This window comes from Marmota marmota, unplaced genomic scaffold (genome assembly GCF_001458135.2).
Source record: "Marmota marmota marmota unplaced genomic scaffold, marMar, whole genome shotgun sequence".
NCBI classification, from domain to species: domain Eukaryota; kingdom Metazoa; phylum Chordata; class Mammalia; order Rodentia; family Sciuridae; genus Marmota; species Marmota marmota.
Window position 1 is genome coordinate 6,278,909 of NW_026000119.1, and position 16,670 is coordinate 6,295,578.

Here is a 16,670-nt window from a genome sequence, read left to right on the forward strand (position 1 = left end):
TATTGGAAGGGAGCATATATGGGACTCCTGAAGGGGTGCAGGCAATGATCTGAATTCTGGTTATATGGGTTTGTTCAGATGGCGAAAACATATCTAGATGCACTCAAAAGTTAAAACTGAATCAAAGATAATAACATCAATAGGTCACTTCATTTAAACCCTAAGGATTCTCAAGAACACCCGCTCCACGCACTCCCTCGCCAGGAGCGAGGGAACAAAGAGGTGGAACTTCATTGGCTGGGGCGGGCACTTCCGGAGTCACTTGGCACCGCCCTTTCCGCCTCTGGCCTTCCCGCCTTCCCGCCTCCACGCCCTAGGCGCTAGGTTTTGGCTGCCGGGACTCAATTAGCCGAGGCGAACCGGGCCCCTTGTGCTGGCGATAGCCTTTTTCTGTTCACCTCAGTCCAACCGGCTCCCTGCCCGCTGCCATTATGAACATCCGCAATGCTCGGCCAGACGACCTGATGAACATGCAACACTGCAACCTCCTCTGCCTTCCCGAGAACTACCAGATGAAATACTATTTCTACCATGGCCTTTCCTGGCCTCAGCTCTCCTACATCGCTGAGGACGAGGACGGGAAGATTGTGGGCTATGTCCTGGCCAAGATGGAAGAGGACCCTGATGATGTCCCCCATGGGCATATCACCTCACTGGCTGTGAAGCGCTCACACCGGCGCCTCGGCCTGGCTCAGAAGCTGATGGACCAGGCCTCTCGGGCCATGATAGAGAACTTTAGTGCCAAGTATGTGTCCCTGCACGTCAGGAAGAGTAACCGGGCGGCCTTGCACCTCTATTCTAACACTCTCAACTTTCAGGTCAGTGAGGTGGAACCCAAATACTATGCAGACGGGGAAGATGCTTATGCTATGAAGCGGGATCTCTCACAAATGGCAGATGAGCTAAGAAGGCAGCCGGAGCTGAAGGAGAAGGGCGGGTATGTGGTGCTGGGCTCCAGGGAGAACCAGGAGAGCCAGAGCAGCACACTTCCTGGTTCTAAAAAGACCTGTCAGCAGGAGAACCCGGCTGTCCCTGATAGTGGGAGTGACAGCAAGGAACCTAGCGAATCCACGGGGAGCACTGATGTCCAGGACAGCTCAGAAGACTTGGATTCCGCCTCCTAGAGCCTGCTTGAGGTATTCTCTCTTCCCTGATCCATCGCTTCCTATCCTATAATCCTTGCATCATACCTTGGCCTGCCCAATCACATCCTATCTTAGACCATTCCAGTCATACTAGGTTTCACCTTAAAAACTACCTGTTACTTTAGGGAAGAGTTGTAGTGTAGGTTGGAAGGAGTAGTGTAGTGTAGGTTGCTCACTCTTGGAAGTAAATGTGACACTAACATACAGCGTGTAGATCAAATTAAGTAAAAGAAACATACATTTATCCTCCTTTTTTCGTATGAGTTCTAATTCAGGGTAACCATGTAGTTCGTGAAAGAAATTTCTTTTTTTTAGAATTCCAGTAAATAAGTGGGGATGAATTATAAAATCATATAAAATTATAAAATCATCATTTTGCTTGATGAAATAATGGATCTAGCCAATGATTATCAATAGCTAATACATTAGGTGAAACTTGGAGTATTTTGTCACGATGGATCGGACTCACAACAAACACTTGAAGTCAGTCATCAATCTTAACATCACTAAAAGTAGACATAAATATTATGTACCTCCCAATTCAACAGGAATTACATAGCATCAATTATGAAATATTCTTGCCAAAAGAAAATTGTATGTGTATGTAAAATGCAACTACCACTGTTACAGAAAATAGTTGGAACTATATAGGAGAATGCTGTTAACGTAATCTAGAATGAGAAAATTTCTATAGAACAAATGACCGTTTTTTTTTTTTTCAACAAGTAAATAGCATTTTTTTAAAGGAGGAAAGGAGTTTCTATTAAAGCAAACTTTAAAAATATCAACCAAACTCAAATGGTAGGAATATTGGATCCTAATTCAAATATGCCAAGTCCAAAACTTTTAAGATAACCAGGCAAAATTTGAACATGAACTGTATTCTATTAAGAATTTAAAGATTTTTTAAAATAATTTTGTTAAGTTTGCTAAATGTTATTATATTGTTAGATTATAAAAAGTCTTTATCTTTTAGGTCTGGCACAGTGATGCACCCTGTAATCCTAGTGACTCAGGAGGCTGAGGCAGGAGGATGGCAAGTCAGAGGCCAGCCCCAGAAACTTAGTGAGACCCTGTCTAAAAATAAAAAGGGCTGGGAATGTAGCTCAGTAGTAAAGTGCCTCTGGGTTCCATCTGCAGTACCAAAAAAAAGTATTTTTTAAGAGATACATACTAAAATAATTACAGTTGAAATAATGTTGTCTACAATTTGTTCTAAAATTCTACTGTAAAAAAAGAAAAAAAAATGAGGAGGAGGAGGTGAAATGAAATAGAATGGCTGCCTGGGGGCATGGCTCAATGGCACAACACCCTGGTTCAATACCCAGCACTAAAGATAAAAAATAAGGATTGCAATATATGGTAATTGTTAAGGTGAGAAATGGGTACTCAGGGGGTTCCTTATTATATATTTTTTAATGTGAAAAAAATTAACATGAAAAAACAAAGAGAAAAATAGCTATTGTACTTTATAAAACATACTAAAAAGCCACTGAAAAGTAGTTTGAAAAGACTGCTTTTTTGCAAATAATATCATTTGAAATGATATAATACCAGAATATTTCTTCCATCAAAGAATTTTTATCCCTTTAACAATTTCAAGGGTTGGTGAGCTTTTGGCAATTTTGAACTTTTAACTTCTTACCCTAGTGACCTTACCCTTACATGTGTAAATGGACTTCTGGCAAAGTCCAGTGTGGGTACACTGCATATAATTTAAACGAGTGCTATTTGACCAGTTTAGTCATTCATAAAAATTCTTACTTGCCAGGCATTAGATTTGGAGCTGGGTATACAGCAGTGATCAGGACAGACTGATGTTTATAGTATATAGCATTTAAGAATAAGTTAGACTATATTTTTATGAATTTTTATGCTGAGATCCTGGATATCCAGCACACTAACCACATTTTATTTTCATTCATTTATAGTTCTATAGGTTAAAATTGTTTGGATACATTAATTTCTTGGGGGCTAGAAAGAGACTATCCTCAAAGGAGTCTTTGCATCTGCCTTTTAATAACCTGAAGGTTTCACAGTATGATTTGTTTGATCTAGGGTTAAAATAAAGGCAGCAAAATAGTCTAAGAGGGAAGATAACATTATATAAAACTTAATACCTTGAAAGAAGTATTGGCAAATTTATAACTGTCTTTAAAACCCTGGAGAGCTCTATCAAGGCTATTTTATTTAAATCAACAGACTATTAAAAAATCATCAACTTTCAAATTTCTGTATAGAAGGACTTATTCAATATTGATCTAATTTTTATGGCTCTTTGTTTCTCTTTATATTAAACTCTAGCTAATAAGAACAGTAATAAGAGATTGCTTTAAAACTGTGTGTGTCTGTGTGTGTGTGTGTGTGTGTGTGTGTGTATCTAAGTGCTTTTTAATTCTTCCAACTTTATATATCTGTATATAAATATACATATATATTTATATATAGATATATAAAGTTGGAAGAATTAAAAAGTACTTGGCATCTGCTATGAGAAACAAAAATAGCTGCCATTCTAGTAAGGGAAAAAAATGTTAAATAAGAAAATTAATTATTTTGTGGCAGATATAAACTCAGTGTACAAATTCAAAATTCAAAAACATTATGCTGCTTTTTTATATTACTATAATTGTTGTGTTGTAAGTTAATGTTTTTCCCACATTAATCTTCACTTTCTTCCCAGGTAGAATCTGTTGAGATATTTTTAATCATCCCATCTAATCTTGTCCTCACTCTTCACTTCTGGGTCTTTTCCACCCATAGTCTTCTTTAGATCTTGGGTACTCTATACCATGTTTGGGCTGTTTTGTAACAAAGGTTTATTATTTTGTATAATAACTGCTAACAACTGCTGTAAAAAGTAACCTCCAAGGGAGGGAGTATGGGGATAGGAAAGACAGTGGAATGAGATGGATGTCATTACCCTAAGTACATGTATGAAGAAACGATTGGTGTGGCTCTACTTTGTGTACAACCAGAGACATGAAAAACTGTGCTCTATATATGTAATTTGAATTGAAATGCATTATGCTGTCATATATAACAAATTAGAATAAATAAATAAATAAAATTTTAAAAATAACCTCCAAATATCAGTAACTAAACACATTAAAATCTTATTGTTCACTTCAATGTGGTGGGGTTATATAGAGCAGAGGAAAAAAGGAACTGTACTCCAGAAAGGCATTTGAGGATCCATTTAGAGGGGATTTTTGTTAATTTTCTTCTGTAGCCCCTTTGGGCAATCTAGTGAAGCCTGAGAATCCCACCTCAGAAAAATGTTTTATAAAGCAATAAAAATCATATGGGATTATAAAAGAAAATAACGTTTTGAAATACAGTTATCCCTATTTTTAAAATGCCTTTTATCATAATATATGTACTTATTAGAATATGAAGCTTAAAAATCTACCAGTGTGTCTATTGATTATAGTTATTTCAAAGAAAATTTGAGTGTAAATATTGAGATCTCTAATAACAGTGATATAATTTGAACATGATTTTCATTGGTGAAAGAGTATTACTAATACTCCTGTTCACTAGTGCTTATATTCATGGTTGAAAGAAATGCTAAGTTTCAGTTCTTGAATTGGTGTCTGCCATTTTATAGAATCGTGTCTTCTACTGTGTCATAGACACTCAGGTAGCAGATAAGGGAAGAAAGTACACATAGAAGTTCATATAGGTTTTAAAAGTGAGTCCCATTTCCCCAGCTAATTGCATAGGAGACTGGGAAACGTAGTTTAGCTTTGTGCTCAGGAGGGAAAGAAAGGAGTCTGGTAAGAGCACAGTGAAGTGTTTGCCACAATGGGAAGCTTCCCATTGTGCTCTGGAATGTGGGAATTTGAGCTAGTAACATGGGATCCTTGTTGCTTCCCCCTCCACTGACATAGTATATTAAGTTATTTTGCATACACACATAACATGTATTTCTTCTGCTTTTGCACAAGCCGGGGCATAGCAAACTATGAAATTCTACCACCTTGTTGCTGTTATGATGCCTCTCAATGAAGCCTACAGAATTGACCTCTCTACTCCTAAATCCTCAAAACTGTCTGAAGCTTCACTTTTAACCCATTCACCAGGAAGTCACCAGAACATAGGCCTAGCTTCCTAATGGGAAAGAAAAAAAAGAAAAGGAAAAAAAAAGTTTCATACTTGCCACAATTGTGGTGCTACTCTTATGGAGCTAGAGTTCAGATATGTATAGAAAAATGTCCTGAAAAGATTAAGTTTCATTTTCTGTTATTTCCACATTTTTGGGTCTGAGCAACAGAGACAGTTAAAGAAGTGATGGTGAGTAGGACAGCTGATGAAGGAAAATAGTGTATTTTCATGTAAAAAGCAGTAATAAAAATTATTGCTAACACTATAGAACTCACTATGCCATATTTACTATTCTATGGACTGTCTTTGAAGTGTCTCATTTAGTTCTTCTGATGTTGCTGTGAAGTAGGTACTGTTACTCCAGTTTACAGAGGAGGAAATCATGTCACAGAGAGGGCTGCTCATCATGTAGGTAGTAAGTAGAGAACAGAGGTTCACACTTACGTAGTCAGACTCCACAACTGTGAGGATTAAATAAGATGATTTCTATAAATTGCTAAGCACAACTCCTCACATAATAAATATTCTGTAGATTTGGACCCTTAAAATGATCTCTAGTACTAGTAACTATTCAGGTTCTCTGCTTCTCTGCAGTAATCAAATGATAGAATGTTGTGTATGAATAGCAACAGTTTGCAGTCTTGGAAGGGGGATGCATCTTAACAATTAAAATAGCTTTCACTGACAAGCTGAATGTCAAAGCATTCAGCTGAATCAACACTCATCAGCAGCAAAGTTTCTAGGGAGCCATAGCAATGAAGACAGGTCAGTTCAAAACATGCTGGTTGAGGCAGGAATGCCATCAAACTGCTGCACATCTCCTGACAAAAAATATGTGTCTGATGATTAATAACCAAAAAAAAAAAAAAAAAAAAGCAAAATCTTAGCGTTTTCAATTGAGCAGACAATATTGAGTTAACTTAGGTTACTTCGGTGACGCTCCCTTTCTGGTTTATTCTTCCTGTCGCTAAGCTGTCATTCTAACAAAAAGTTGTTAAATGTTCACATGAGCATTCACTGAAATAGACTGTTCTTAATTTTACCAGACAACTAATTATAACTGGAATGATATAATGAAATATGGAAGAAAGTTAGAGACTGACAGGTCTGGTAAATTCCTAGTATAACCTTACCCCAGATATGCCAAAAACCATAGATTTCAAATGCATCTGCACTCTATGAAGAAAAGGAGGGGGTTGGGAAAAGATAAAATATTGTTTTGAAATACTAATCAGAAAGATTTCATTTGTTGAATTATTTATAATCTCTAACAATGTCACCTTTCAATCAGTGTATGGTGTACATTTAGGATGAATGAAATACCAACTTTGTCAGAGATAACTGATTAAAGCAGAGATTCTCCTAATCCTTTTTCTGGGTACTCTCTATGCTCTAGTGTATAAAATATAATATATTTTATGGTAGAAGAGGTAAGGAAAATAGAATATTAAAAATTCTGTAAATGGATAATGGATCAAAGGGCCAGAGCAAAAGCCTTTCTGAAAACATTCTGCAGTGCTATTTTTATAGATTAATATCTTTATAACATTATAGAATATTTTTAAAGTAAAGCCATAGAATTCTGTTATGTGTTCATAAAGTCACATTAACAATTAGTGTATATTCCTCAGACTTCCCTAACCAACCATTAAGAAAACCTGGTAAAAACTTGATCTTAATAAGCTAAGAAATTAAAGGCTATAATGTTCATATTTTTTATTATTATTTTTATTCTAATTTGTTATTTGTGACTATAACATTCATATATTGAAGGGAATCTTTATGAAACTGTCTATACTATTAAACTACCCTAGAACACTTATTACAATTGTTTAGCTTTTAATTTCTTAAAAATACCAAGCAGTGTTTACTGAGATAATTAAAACAATCGTGTAATGTTTAGTTTTTCTATAATTTCTTTTGCATACCTATACTAACAGTGTGTATAATAAAATGAGAAAGGTAATAATGATAGTATTTTTAACCTATTCCTTCACATCTTCCTCTTCAATTGGATTTTATATCATTCTGCAGTTTGATTCATCATTGTGATTCTGGAAACAGACTTTTCTATAATGATGACTTTGTACAAAAAAATGCTTTTTGTTTCTCTAGATAGTAACCTCTATCTATTACTTCTGTGTGCAAATGACAGATGGGAAAAGATAATTCACCTTTATAGTTGTGGCATACTACTGTGTTGTATTCCACTAGCCTTTCTTTAGTTTAAATATTCTTTTCATGCATTACATAAATCTCTTTACCTTAAGGATAGGGTCTATGTCTTAAATGTTTCCTTAATGCCTGGCAGATTATTCATTCATGGTAGTTACTAGTGAGCAGCCATTGATTTATTGGATAAATGGGTGGATCTTCTAAAGTACCCATATTGTAATTTTAAAGAGAAAATAATGTATATAAATACTACTTTCTGTTACTTAATGTAGGTACGGCACTTTAAATTATGAATAAAGATACATAGTGTGTGTTTTGTGTTCCTATTCTGGTCTCAAAAAGAAAATAATACTTAAAGAACTGGACACATTGCATCTAACTTATCAAGAGCCAAGAAAGTCTCATTTTTTTAGAATTTAAGTTCCTTTTGAGTGAAGTTGGATGGTATAAGATTTAAAGATGGGAGCGGAAGGATCTGTTTTAGGTTTGCAAAAGGTTCTTCAGGACAAATCTTAATATTTCACTGTTCTACATACACACACACACCTATACACACCTTTATTCTAAAGGCAGAAATAGCTTTAGGTATCAGGACATATATTCATATGTCCTCCTGGTAGGGAGGGGAGGATCAGTCTGGATTTTTTGTATTATTATCTAAGTTCTCCCTGAGTTCCGTGGAGATAAATATAGTCCAAACATGGTTACTTGTTGCCTTACTGATGTACTACTGAAGCCTGTCATTGGTTAAACTAGTATTCTTCCATAGCTTTCCAGTGCAACCATAGCCTTTTGTCCTCCCTTACTCATTTACTCTCTTACTTCTCAACAGCGTTGCAGGTCCACACGTCTCAGCCATATCTACCCTCTGAATGCTGGCTTAACCTGTCTGCTGTGCAGCATCTGCTCTGAGGTCATCTCACAGTGATCTGAAAGACTTCTGATTTTCAACTCTCAACAACTTTCCATATATCCTACTGAGATCATAAAGGAAGACCTGGATGCAAGAGTGACTGTGCAAGACCCAAGGAAGCTTGAGCCTGCCATTACAGAACCTTCCTTGGCCGACCAATTCCATGCTGCCATTTTCTTTTGTTTGTAGTTGTCCTATGTTGAGTGTGGTTATCCTGCAAGGTTGTTTCTTGGAATGCTAAACAGGAAGGAGAGCAAATTCTTGAAACTTCCTAAATTTCAGTTTTTGCCATTATTTATCTGATTTTTGTTCTTGAAAGGGTAGACAGGACCACTGCGTCAGACCGCATGCCCCTTTCCTCCACTTTTCTGGTAGAAATATCTATTTCCTTGTCCCCTCTCTGGAACTTTCCCTTTGTCCTATGCTCTTCCTTCTTAAAGAGGCATTTCCCCCCTTCCCAGTAGGAGAAGGTAGTAAGTGTTTCTGGCATACAAGCAGAAGTTGGAATCCCTAATCCACTTGATTGTGTGAGTTTGTGGATTGTTTTTTGTAATGATGAAACTTGCCATTTCTTGAGGATCTGTAGTGTTCACATACAGTGCTGTGACATTTATTAATAATATATTTAATTCTATCAACAACTCTGTGAGGTAGGCAGTCATCATCTTTGTTTTACAGATGAGGAAACTGAAACTCAAAAAAGCAAAAGAAGTGTCCAGAATCTGAACCTAAGTCTGTTTGAATTCAAAGCCAGAGTTCCTTCTGCTTCCCTATTGCCACTCTTTTTGCCTTTTATTTACAAAAATATTAAAACTTCAACAGAAAGGAGAATCTGCTGTTTAAGTATGTTAACTGTTGACTTAATGTATGACAACTATATGTCATCTGTAAATATTTTATATAACCTTCAGTTGTATTCCTCTTTTTAGTATTTTTAATTTAGTAAAAATAAGACAAAGTACTTTGACCTCTCCCATGAAAGTCACTAGATAAATCCAGAGTTATCATTACTGAACATTGTTTTTATGTTCACTAAATGTGAATTACCAAAGTATATAGCATATTTCATGTTTAAATTTTTATGAAAACTGGTGTATATGGATTTAAGTCTAAGCCCTGACATTAACTATCTGATGACAAGAGATAAGTCTGTTCTCTGTAATCATAATCAGCCCTGCTAAGTACTTCTTACAAATCTACCCCAGTGCACTCTGAGAATTTCTGCCTAATGTTATTCTTAAATGATTGCCTGAGGCAGATATAAAAGTCTTTTTTTGTGTGTGTGTGCATAAGTAGAATTTGCCATTTTGTGTGCCAATACAAATCTCACATCTATCTTTCCATCTTTTTAATTTTCTCCCTTACCTTTGAAACTATTTTATTCTTTCCCCACAAACATGTGTTTATCTCTTTATTTTTAAATATTACAGCTTTCTAACATCTGTCTCTAGGGCAGTATAATCTTACTGATGAAATATTCCATGTTTTCCTTGAGCTCTTGTCAATATGTCTTCATGTTAACAGCTCAGCAGATGGAGAAACAGAAGGAGTAGCCTCAGCTTACCTGAGTGATTTCTCTCCAGCACCAAGCACATTGACTGTCTCTAGTAACTATTGATAAGAGTTGGAACAATTGAAAAATAAGAAATGATATCTGACTTTGCAGTGAAATTTACTAAAACTATTGGCTGCTGTTCTGTGTTACTAGGAGACAACAGAAATTAAAGCAACCTACCTAGTTTGGGCTATGCCTATTTAGATAATGAGAGTAAAATAAACAATAATACTAATATTGCTTTGGGCATAAATTAGCATGTTCCCAGGTGGTTCCAGGGTAATAATGGTGATTTAGCAGCAGCAGTGGCTTTTTGCAACACAGAAATTGTGGGAGCCTCTGGCACTGCTTTTTGTAATAGCATTGTTCTTTTTACACAGGATAAATTATGTTGTTTTTTTTTTTTCCCCCTGAACGACTGCCTGCTTTTACTGAAGCATAATCCTAGAGAGACCAAAGCAAGGCTTTGAAGCAAGGATGTAGTAAATAGTGTGAATACCCTTGTGCCAGCCATAGGGAATGACCCACACCCCTTTCTTTCATATGCATCTTTAAAGAAACAATATTGAGTGGGCTCAGGTTTGTCAGTAAATTGTTCAAAGATGTTAGTGTCATCAGGATGACACTTTGGTTAAAAGAAACTTGTGAATGCAGCCTGTGAGTTACCTAGTTACAAATCTATGGATTTCACTTTGGAGATAAGAACAAGAGGGAAGAAGAGATGACTCTCTTAAATAAAAATAATGGAGTATGTGGATGAGTGAGAGAAATGGGAATAGTGCTGGAAATTAGAACAAAGCAGTGAAGCTTTGGAAAGGATCAAGAAATAGCTTAAACAGAGTTTTCTCAGATTTTTACATATAAGTAAATCATCTTGGGTTTATGTTAAAATGCAAATTTTGTTTCAGTAGGTCTGAGGTGGGGCCTGAGTATCTGCATTTCTAAGTAGTTCTGCATAATGCTGATATTGCTAGTCCAGAAAGCATATTTTTATAAGTAAGGGCCTTAAAACTCATTTCTAACCCTGGTACTGCAGTTCAGATAACCTGTGACTCACCTTTAGATTGATTTGGATTAGACCCTAAAGAATTCAAAATCTCATTATTAACTATATACTCACATAAATCCTGTTTATCTTTGAGATTGTGTCATGAGGTTGTTGGCCTAATAATTTAAGTAAAAATTTCAAACATATCAAAATGTATACAATAAAAATTATTTATATACAGTGTATGAAATCTATCAATAACATTACATCTTATATTAGGATGCTTTGATAAATTTTTCATCTTTGGCATCTAAACAAATAGAATGAGATTTTTAAATTTTTCATTTGTAACTCTGTTGTGTTCATTGGTCAATAAACTACCCCAGACACTAAAATTGTTTTTCATTCTAACAAGATTTGACAGGGGATTTGAAAGGTACTGCTAAGTCTCTCTCTTTCTCTATTCATCCCTCTCCCTGCCCCACCCTTGCTGTCTGAGCCTAGACCTGCTCTTTATTGGAAATAGTACAGGAAATACTTCCAAGAGCTATTTCCCATTCAAGGAGAATAATTTCTATCCCAGTGTTTCTCAAATATAGTCTATATACCTGTTGCATCAGAATCACCCAGATGCTTTGTTAAAAATTAAGTTTCTTTGATTCTGGTTCAGATTTACAAAATCAGAGCTCTGTATTTAATAAGTTCAGGTGATTCTTTTGCAGTGTCATCTGTAAACCACTGATTAATACAAGGCATTGAAATTTTCAAGAAGAATTTAAAGGCACTCTCCATTGTTAATAAGCTATAGATTTAAATTAATTTTAATAGAAGCAATATAGGACTCAGAACTTATACAACAATTTTTTTATTATAAAATATGGGAGTAGTTGAGGTGGTATATGGGATTTATTTTCTCATTTTCTGTACATATAAAACATCTCTAATTTAAAAATTAAAACAATTTTACATAAGTGAATATTTGATAAATATGTGTGATTGTACATATATTTTATGTGTGTTATCATGTGTATTCTTTTGAGGGCATTCTTTTTCATCATTACTCCTCACCACCTCCTGTCCTTACTTTTTAGACAAACAAGAGCTACAACTTATCCTTAGTGGTATATGACAAACCTGAAGAGTGATATCACTCAATACAAATCACACTAGGAAATTTTCCTAATTTTGTTTCCACAGGGGGGAAAAATCAAATTTTGTAATGTCCTCTTAGAAACCAGACACCTGGTAAGTGTAGAGCCACACACACTTTTGCTTGTGTCATCATCATCTGAGTGTCTTGGGATTGAACTTTCATTAACAATCCCTAGCCAAAAGCCAATGAAACAGACCAAGTAACATATCAAGGTCCTCTTCATACATTTTTCCCAGATATGAATGCTTTTTTGAAGTCTTGAAAGGCACATCATTTCCTTGAGATGCACTTAAAGGGTTATTTAAATGCCCACATTTCTTAAATGGAAATTACATTTTGTGAAGTTTTGAAAAATCTTCATTATATATCATACATACATTGCTTTCCTAGCCAAAATTAGGATAGATTTTCCATCTTTGGAATGGGGTCATCACCTCACCTGCATATTATAAACAATGACACACACATTTATTTTTATATATATATATATATATATAAACAGTACTTAGCAAGTTGAGCAATTTTTATAAGAGATGATTTAATAAAGTATGAAATCATACACCATACACCTCAGGGTCCAAGTGCTTATGTTTTAGTCCTATTTTGGCTTATTACCATCTGGATATCCTCTGGCACATCAATGTTCCCCTTCACAAAGTAGAGATAAACAATAGCATGCACTCTGGGGTACTGTGTAATGAGATAATATAAGGAAAATGCATTGTCATTTGTTAAAAGACATGTAAGTAATATTGCTAACATTTATACTTTCAGAGATTTTTATCCCCAAGTTTAAACTGCTATGAAATAATAGTGGTCATTTTCTTTTTACTCTCTAGCTGCCCAGAAAAAAAATAAATAAATCAGTGTTTTAGGAAATTTTTCATCAAAATAATATGCGCATTTATGTGAGCATTTTAAGAGATGAAATATGAAGACAGGAGTTAATTCCTGTAAATATAACAAATCTGTTCATTTGAGAAGAAAATGTGGCTTAATAAGTTGTTTGTCTCTTGTTCTCTATAATCTAAGCATTCATATGTAATAAGTTATTCATGCCAATCAAATTATGCTTATTCTCTCATTTACATGGTTTTGAGTAAGAAATTCAAACACTCAAGTGTAACCAAAGTTTTCATATACTCAAAAATTTTAGTAAACCACTAGGATAAGCATCTGGCTGGTTTTCCGTGGAACTACACACAGTGTTAATTCCTGTCTAACTTTCATTCCTGAAAACAAATATGAAAATTAAAAGTTGACTATCAAATAATAGCTGTCATAAAGAATTTTGAATGAAAATATGTAGGAAGCTTCTAGGAAACAATTATTTCTAATTGTTCCTTTGACATTCCATCCATTTTACATCCTAGAACAGTGTATCTTAATGAGTTTCCTGGGAGGTGAGAGGTATGCCTTCCCTTTGTGAAGTGGCAGAATGTGAAGAAAAAGGTGAGCAAAAAAGCAGCACCACAGAAATACCCTTAAAGAGATCTAAAAATGATCCCTTAAGCAGATCATTTTAGAAAGGTGTACACATGGAACTTGAAGATATATGATTCAAGTCCTTTAAGATCACTCATTCCTTTGTGTCTCTTGAACAAGCTCTGATATATTTTTCAACATTCCACATGTTATTTAGTTTTTTTCTCTTCCTTATAATTGGGGTGATGGGATATAGATTCCTTCAAATACACCAAGCATCTAAGGCTAAAGCATCACAATATTTGTGTACTTAATGGATTAGCAGCTTGCCTCAATTGCATTGAGTTAATGGGTACTAGTAGTATCACTACCCATGGTTAAAACTCATTCACTCTATGGGGCTGGGGTTGTGGCTCAGAGGTAGAGTGCTTGCCTTGCACTTGTGAAGCACTGGGTTTAATTCTCAGCACCACATCAAAATAAAATAAACAAAAGATATTGTCCATCTACAACTAAAAAAAAAATTTTAAAAACCTCATTCACTCTAAGTTATACCTAGAGCTATACCCTGAAGTGCCTGCTTTGGGAATATTCAAATAATTTCACAACACTCTGCCTTACAAATATGGCAACCTTATCAAAACTAACCCTTTACCAGGTCAAAAGGAGCACCAGGAGATAATCTGAAATAGTAATTTATCAGTGAGAAATAGAAATATGAATTCAGAATTATAAAATCAGTTTAGAAGAAAGTATATATAATGGAGGAAATTTATCAGCTGTTAGAAAGCCAAAGATTGTTTATGAAGTCTATATCAAGTCCTGTGTTATTCTTATAAAAAGTAGAGATCATTTTTATTTCTCATTGGGATTTTATTTGCACAATAAAGGGAAGTAACTTTCAGTATAATTGGACATTCTGAATAAAGAAAGAAGGCTGTATTTATCATTTAAATTTTTATATGCCAATACAATTCTGATTACAAAATATTTGGGTCCATTTTACTAAAAACAAAAATTCCCATCTTTAATGAAGAAAAAGCATGGTAATTACTTATCTTAGAATGTAAAGCTTTTAGAATCACTCTGTAATTTATGGCTTATCCCTGAGAATTCAAAGTTTTGTAAGTTTTAAACATTTTCCAGAACATAATACATACTGTCTTATGTCAGATACAGCTAGGCTAAGCACAGGGCATAAATGAATTCTTTATTCATCCTTGATACCCAGTATTCTGTTACTCTTCTCTGGTTTGCTCAAGAAGAGAATTCCCTCAAAACAGTTCATACCCCCATATTACTTTGTGCTTCCTTCCCCATTCTGTTCCTTTCCTACAATTATATGAATCAATTGGTTCATCAAATACACATTATAACTGGTAACAAGCATAATTTTATTTCATGAAAAATTATTAGTAACTGTTGGATTTCTTGTACAAAGACTACTTATGGAGTACTTATAAAGAATATTTACATTTAGTTCAAATAAGCCTCTGGTTGTTAGGATAACCCTACTTGATCAATAAGATTATTATCCAACTTCTTGAAAGATCTAAACTGGGACTTCAGGGCGACTTGCCATTGTGGAGCACAGTTTACAAAAGGAAGAAGGCATTTCCTGTCTATAAGCTAATGAAGGGAAAGAGCTACTTAGTAAACAACACTATGATGAAAGCATTTTCTACATTGTTTCCTCCTCTATGTTCTTCTCCCAAATCTGCAACAATTTTAAAGTCTCAATTTTCACATCCATAAAATAGGAATAATTGTAAAGTTGCTATGAAGGTTAAATAAGAAAATTATGTAAATTTTCTAGGTCAATATTCAGAAAATGGGTATATAAAAATATTGGTTCAGTTACTTCCCCTGTAGTTGTTGAGTAACCATTTTAAGAGGCCAGTTATTCTAGTACAGGATTATGCTTGAATATCATTTTAGACAAAAAGATTACTCAGTGATTGTAGGCTGTTCCTACCTGCCCAGTCTTCTTTCTATTATTTTCTGAAATGTCTTGAAATATGACCAGGCAATAGCAGGTGCACAGATAAAAAAATAAAAGAATAAAAAAGAAGATAAGAAATAATATTGCCAATAAAAATTTTCCTAGATCCCACTTTATACTAATACTAGTAGAACATCAGTTCTTTTCAATCAAACAATAAGTGGTATTAAAAAAAAAAAAAAAAAACTTCAGTGAAGTTTTATTCAATAGTAAAGCACTTCTATTTTCATTTCCTATTTTCAAACCTAAAAGGCAAGTGTTTCCCCCTCACATATCCTTGCACAAAAGGTAAAAGTAAGAGGCACAAATAAAGAACACATCACATCTTTTAGAATGTGTTTCTCCAAATTTCATAGCAAAGAGTTTACTTAAAATAGGAAAGCATGATGGTTATCAGTGAAATCCTAAATACTTAAAACTCAGTTTTCACTTTGGAAATACAAATAAAATAATATGACATGTTTTGAAAATATAGCACAATATAGTTTTGATAGGTGTTTCTTTATGCTTTTGAAAGAAAACTAAAATACCATTTTATTCTTTATGCAGAGCATAGTATATTTTGTCTATTAAAAAAATAAATGAGCACTAATCTAAGAAATCATCTTGATCAGCATTAATGACTAGTTTGGTAGTTAACAGCCTGAGGCATAGCCAGAGGCCATTAAGGCTGGGGGTGGGGGAGGGAAGGTTGGGGGATTGTAGTTTACCAGTAATTAACTATAGGTATGAGTCAAAACTTCCTAATAGAAGTTACTCTGGATGATTCTGTCTGTGTGTTTATCCTTTCATATACCCACCTTCCTCCCCTACTCTGCACCTTTTTTAATAAATAGGAAAAGAAGATGATACCATCATTTCACAAACCAGGTTGGATTGGAAATAATTCATGTAATGAAAGAGATGCTCAGGGGACCAATTAATGCCTTTTCAAGCTTGGACTATATAAGAACCACTTAAAAAAAATCAGTCTACCACATTAGTTGATTGTTGGTGAATTGAAACTCAATCATGAGATCATAAGGATTTTTTGGAGCTTTTTTTAAGTTTTTAATCCTATCTCAATAAAAGTAAATACATAAGGATTATAAATAAACCAAATCTGAAGTAATATAGATTGAGAGAACCTCAAGAGGGTCAGGAGATAATGAAGATTATACCTCAATATTGGGATTATGATGTTAGTTCTTTATTTCAATAAAAGTGG

General features: G+C 34.6%; 1 protein-coding gene across 1 annotated transcript; it reads left to right on the forward strand.

Moving 5' to 3' along the window:
* The first annotated feature begins 347 nt into the window (after positions 1 to 347).
* Naa11 (N-alpha-acetyltransferase 11, NatA catalytic subunit) lies at positions 348 to 11,859 on the forward strand. The gene is made up of 2 exons (XM_015499190.2): positions 348 to 1,136; positions 8,260 to 11,859. The coding sequence occupies exon 1, from the start codon at positions 432 to 434 to the stop codon at positions 1,122 to 1,124; it is 693 nt and encodes a 230-aa protein (XP_015354676.1). The 5' UTR covers positions 348 to 431; the 3' UTR covers positions 1,125 to 1,136; positions 8,260 to 11,859.
* Positions 11,860 to 16,670: the final 4,811 nt, after the last annotated feature.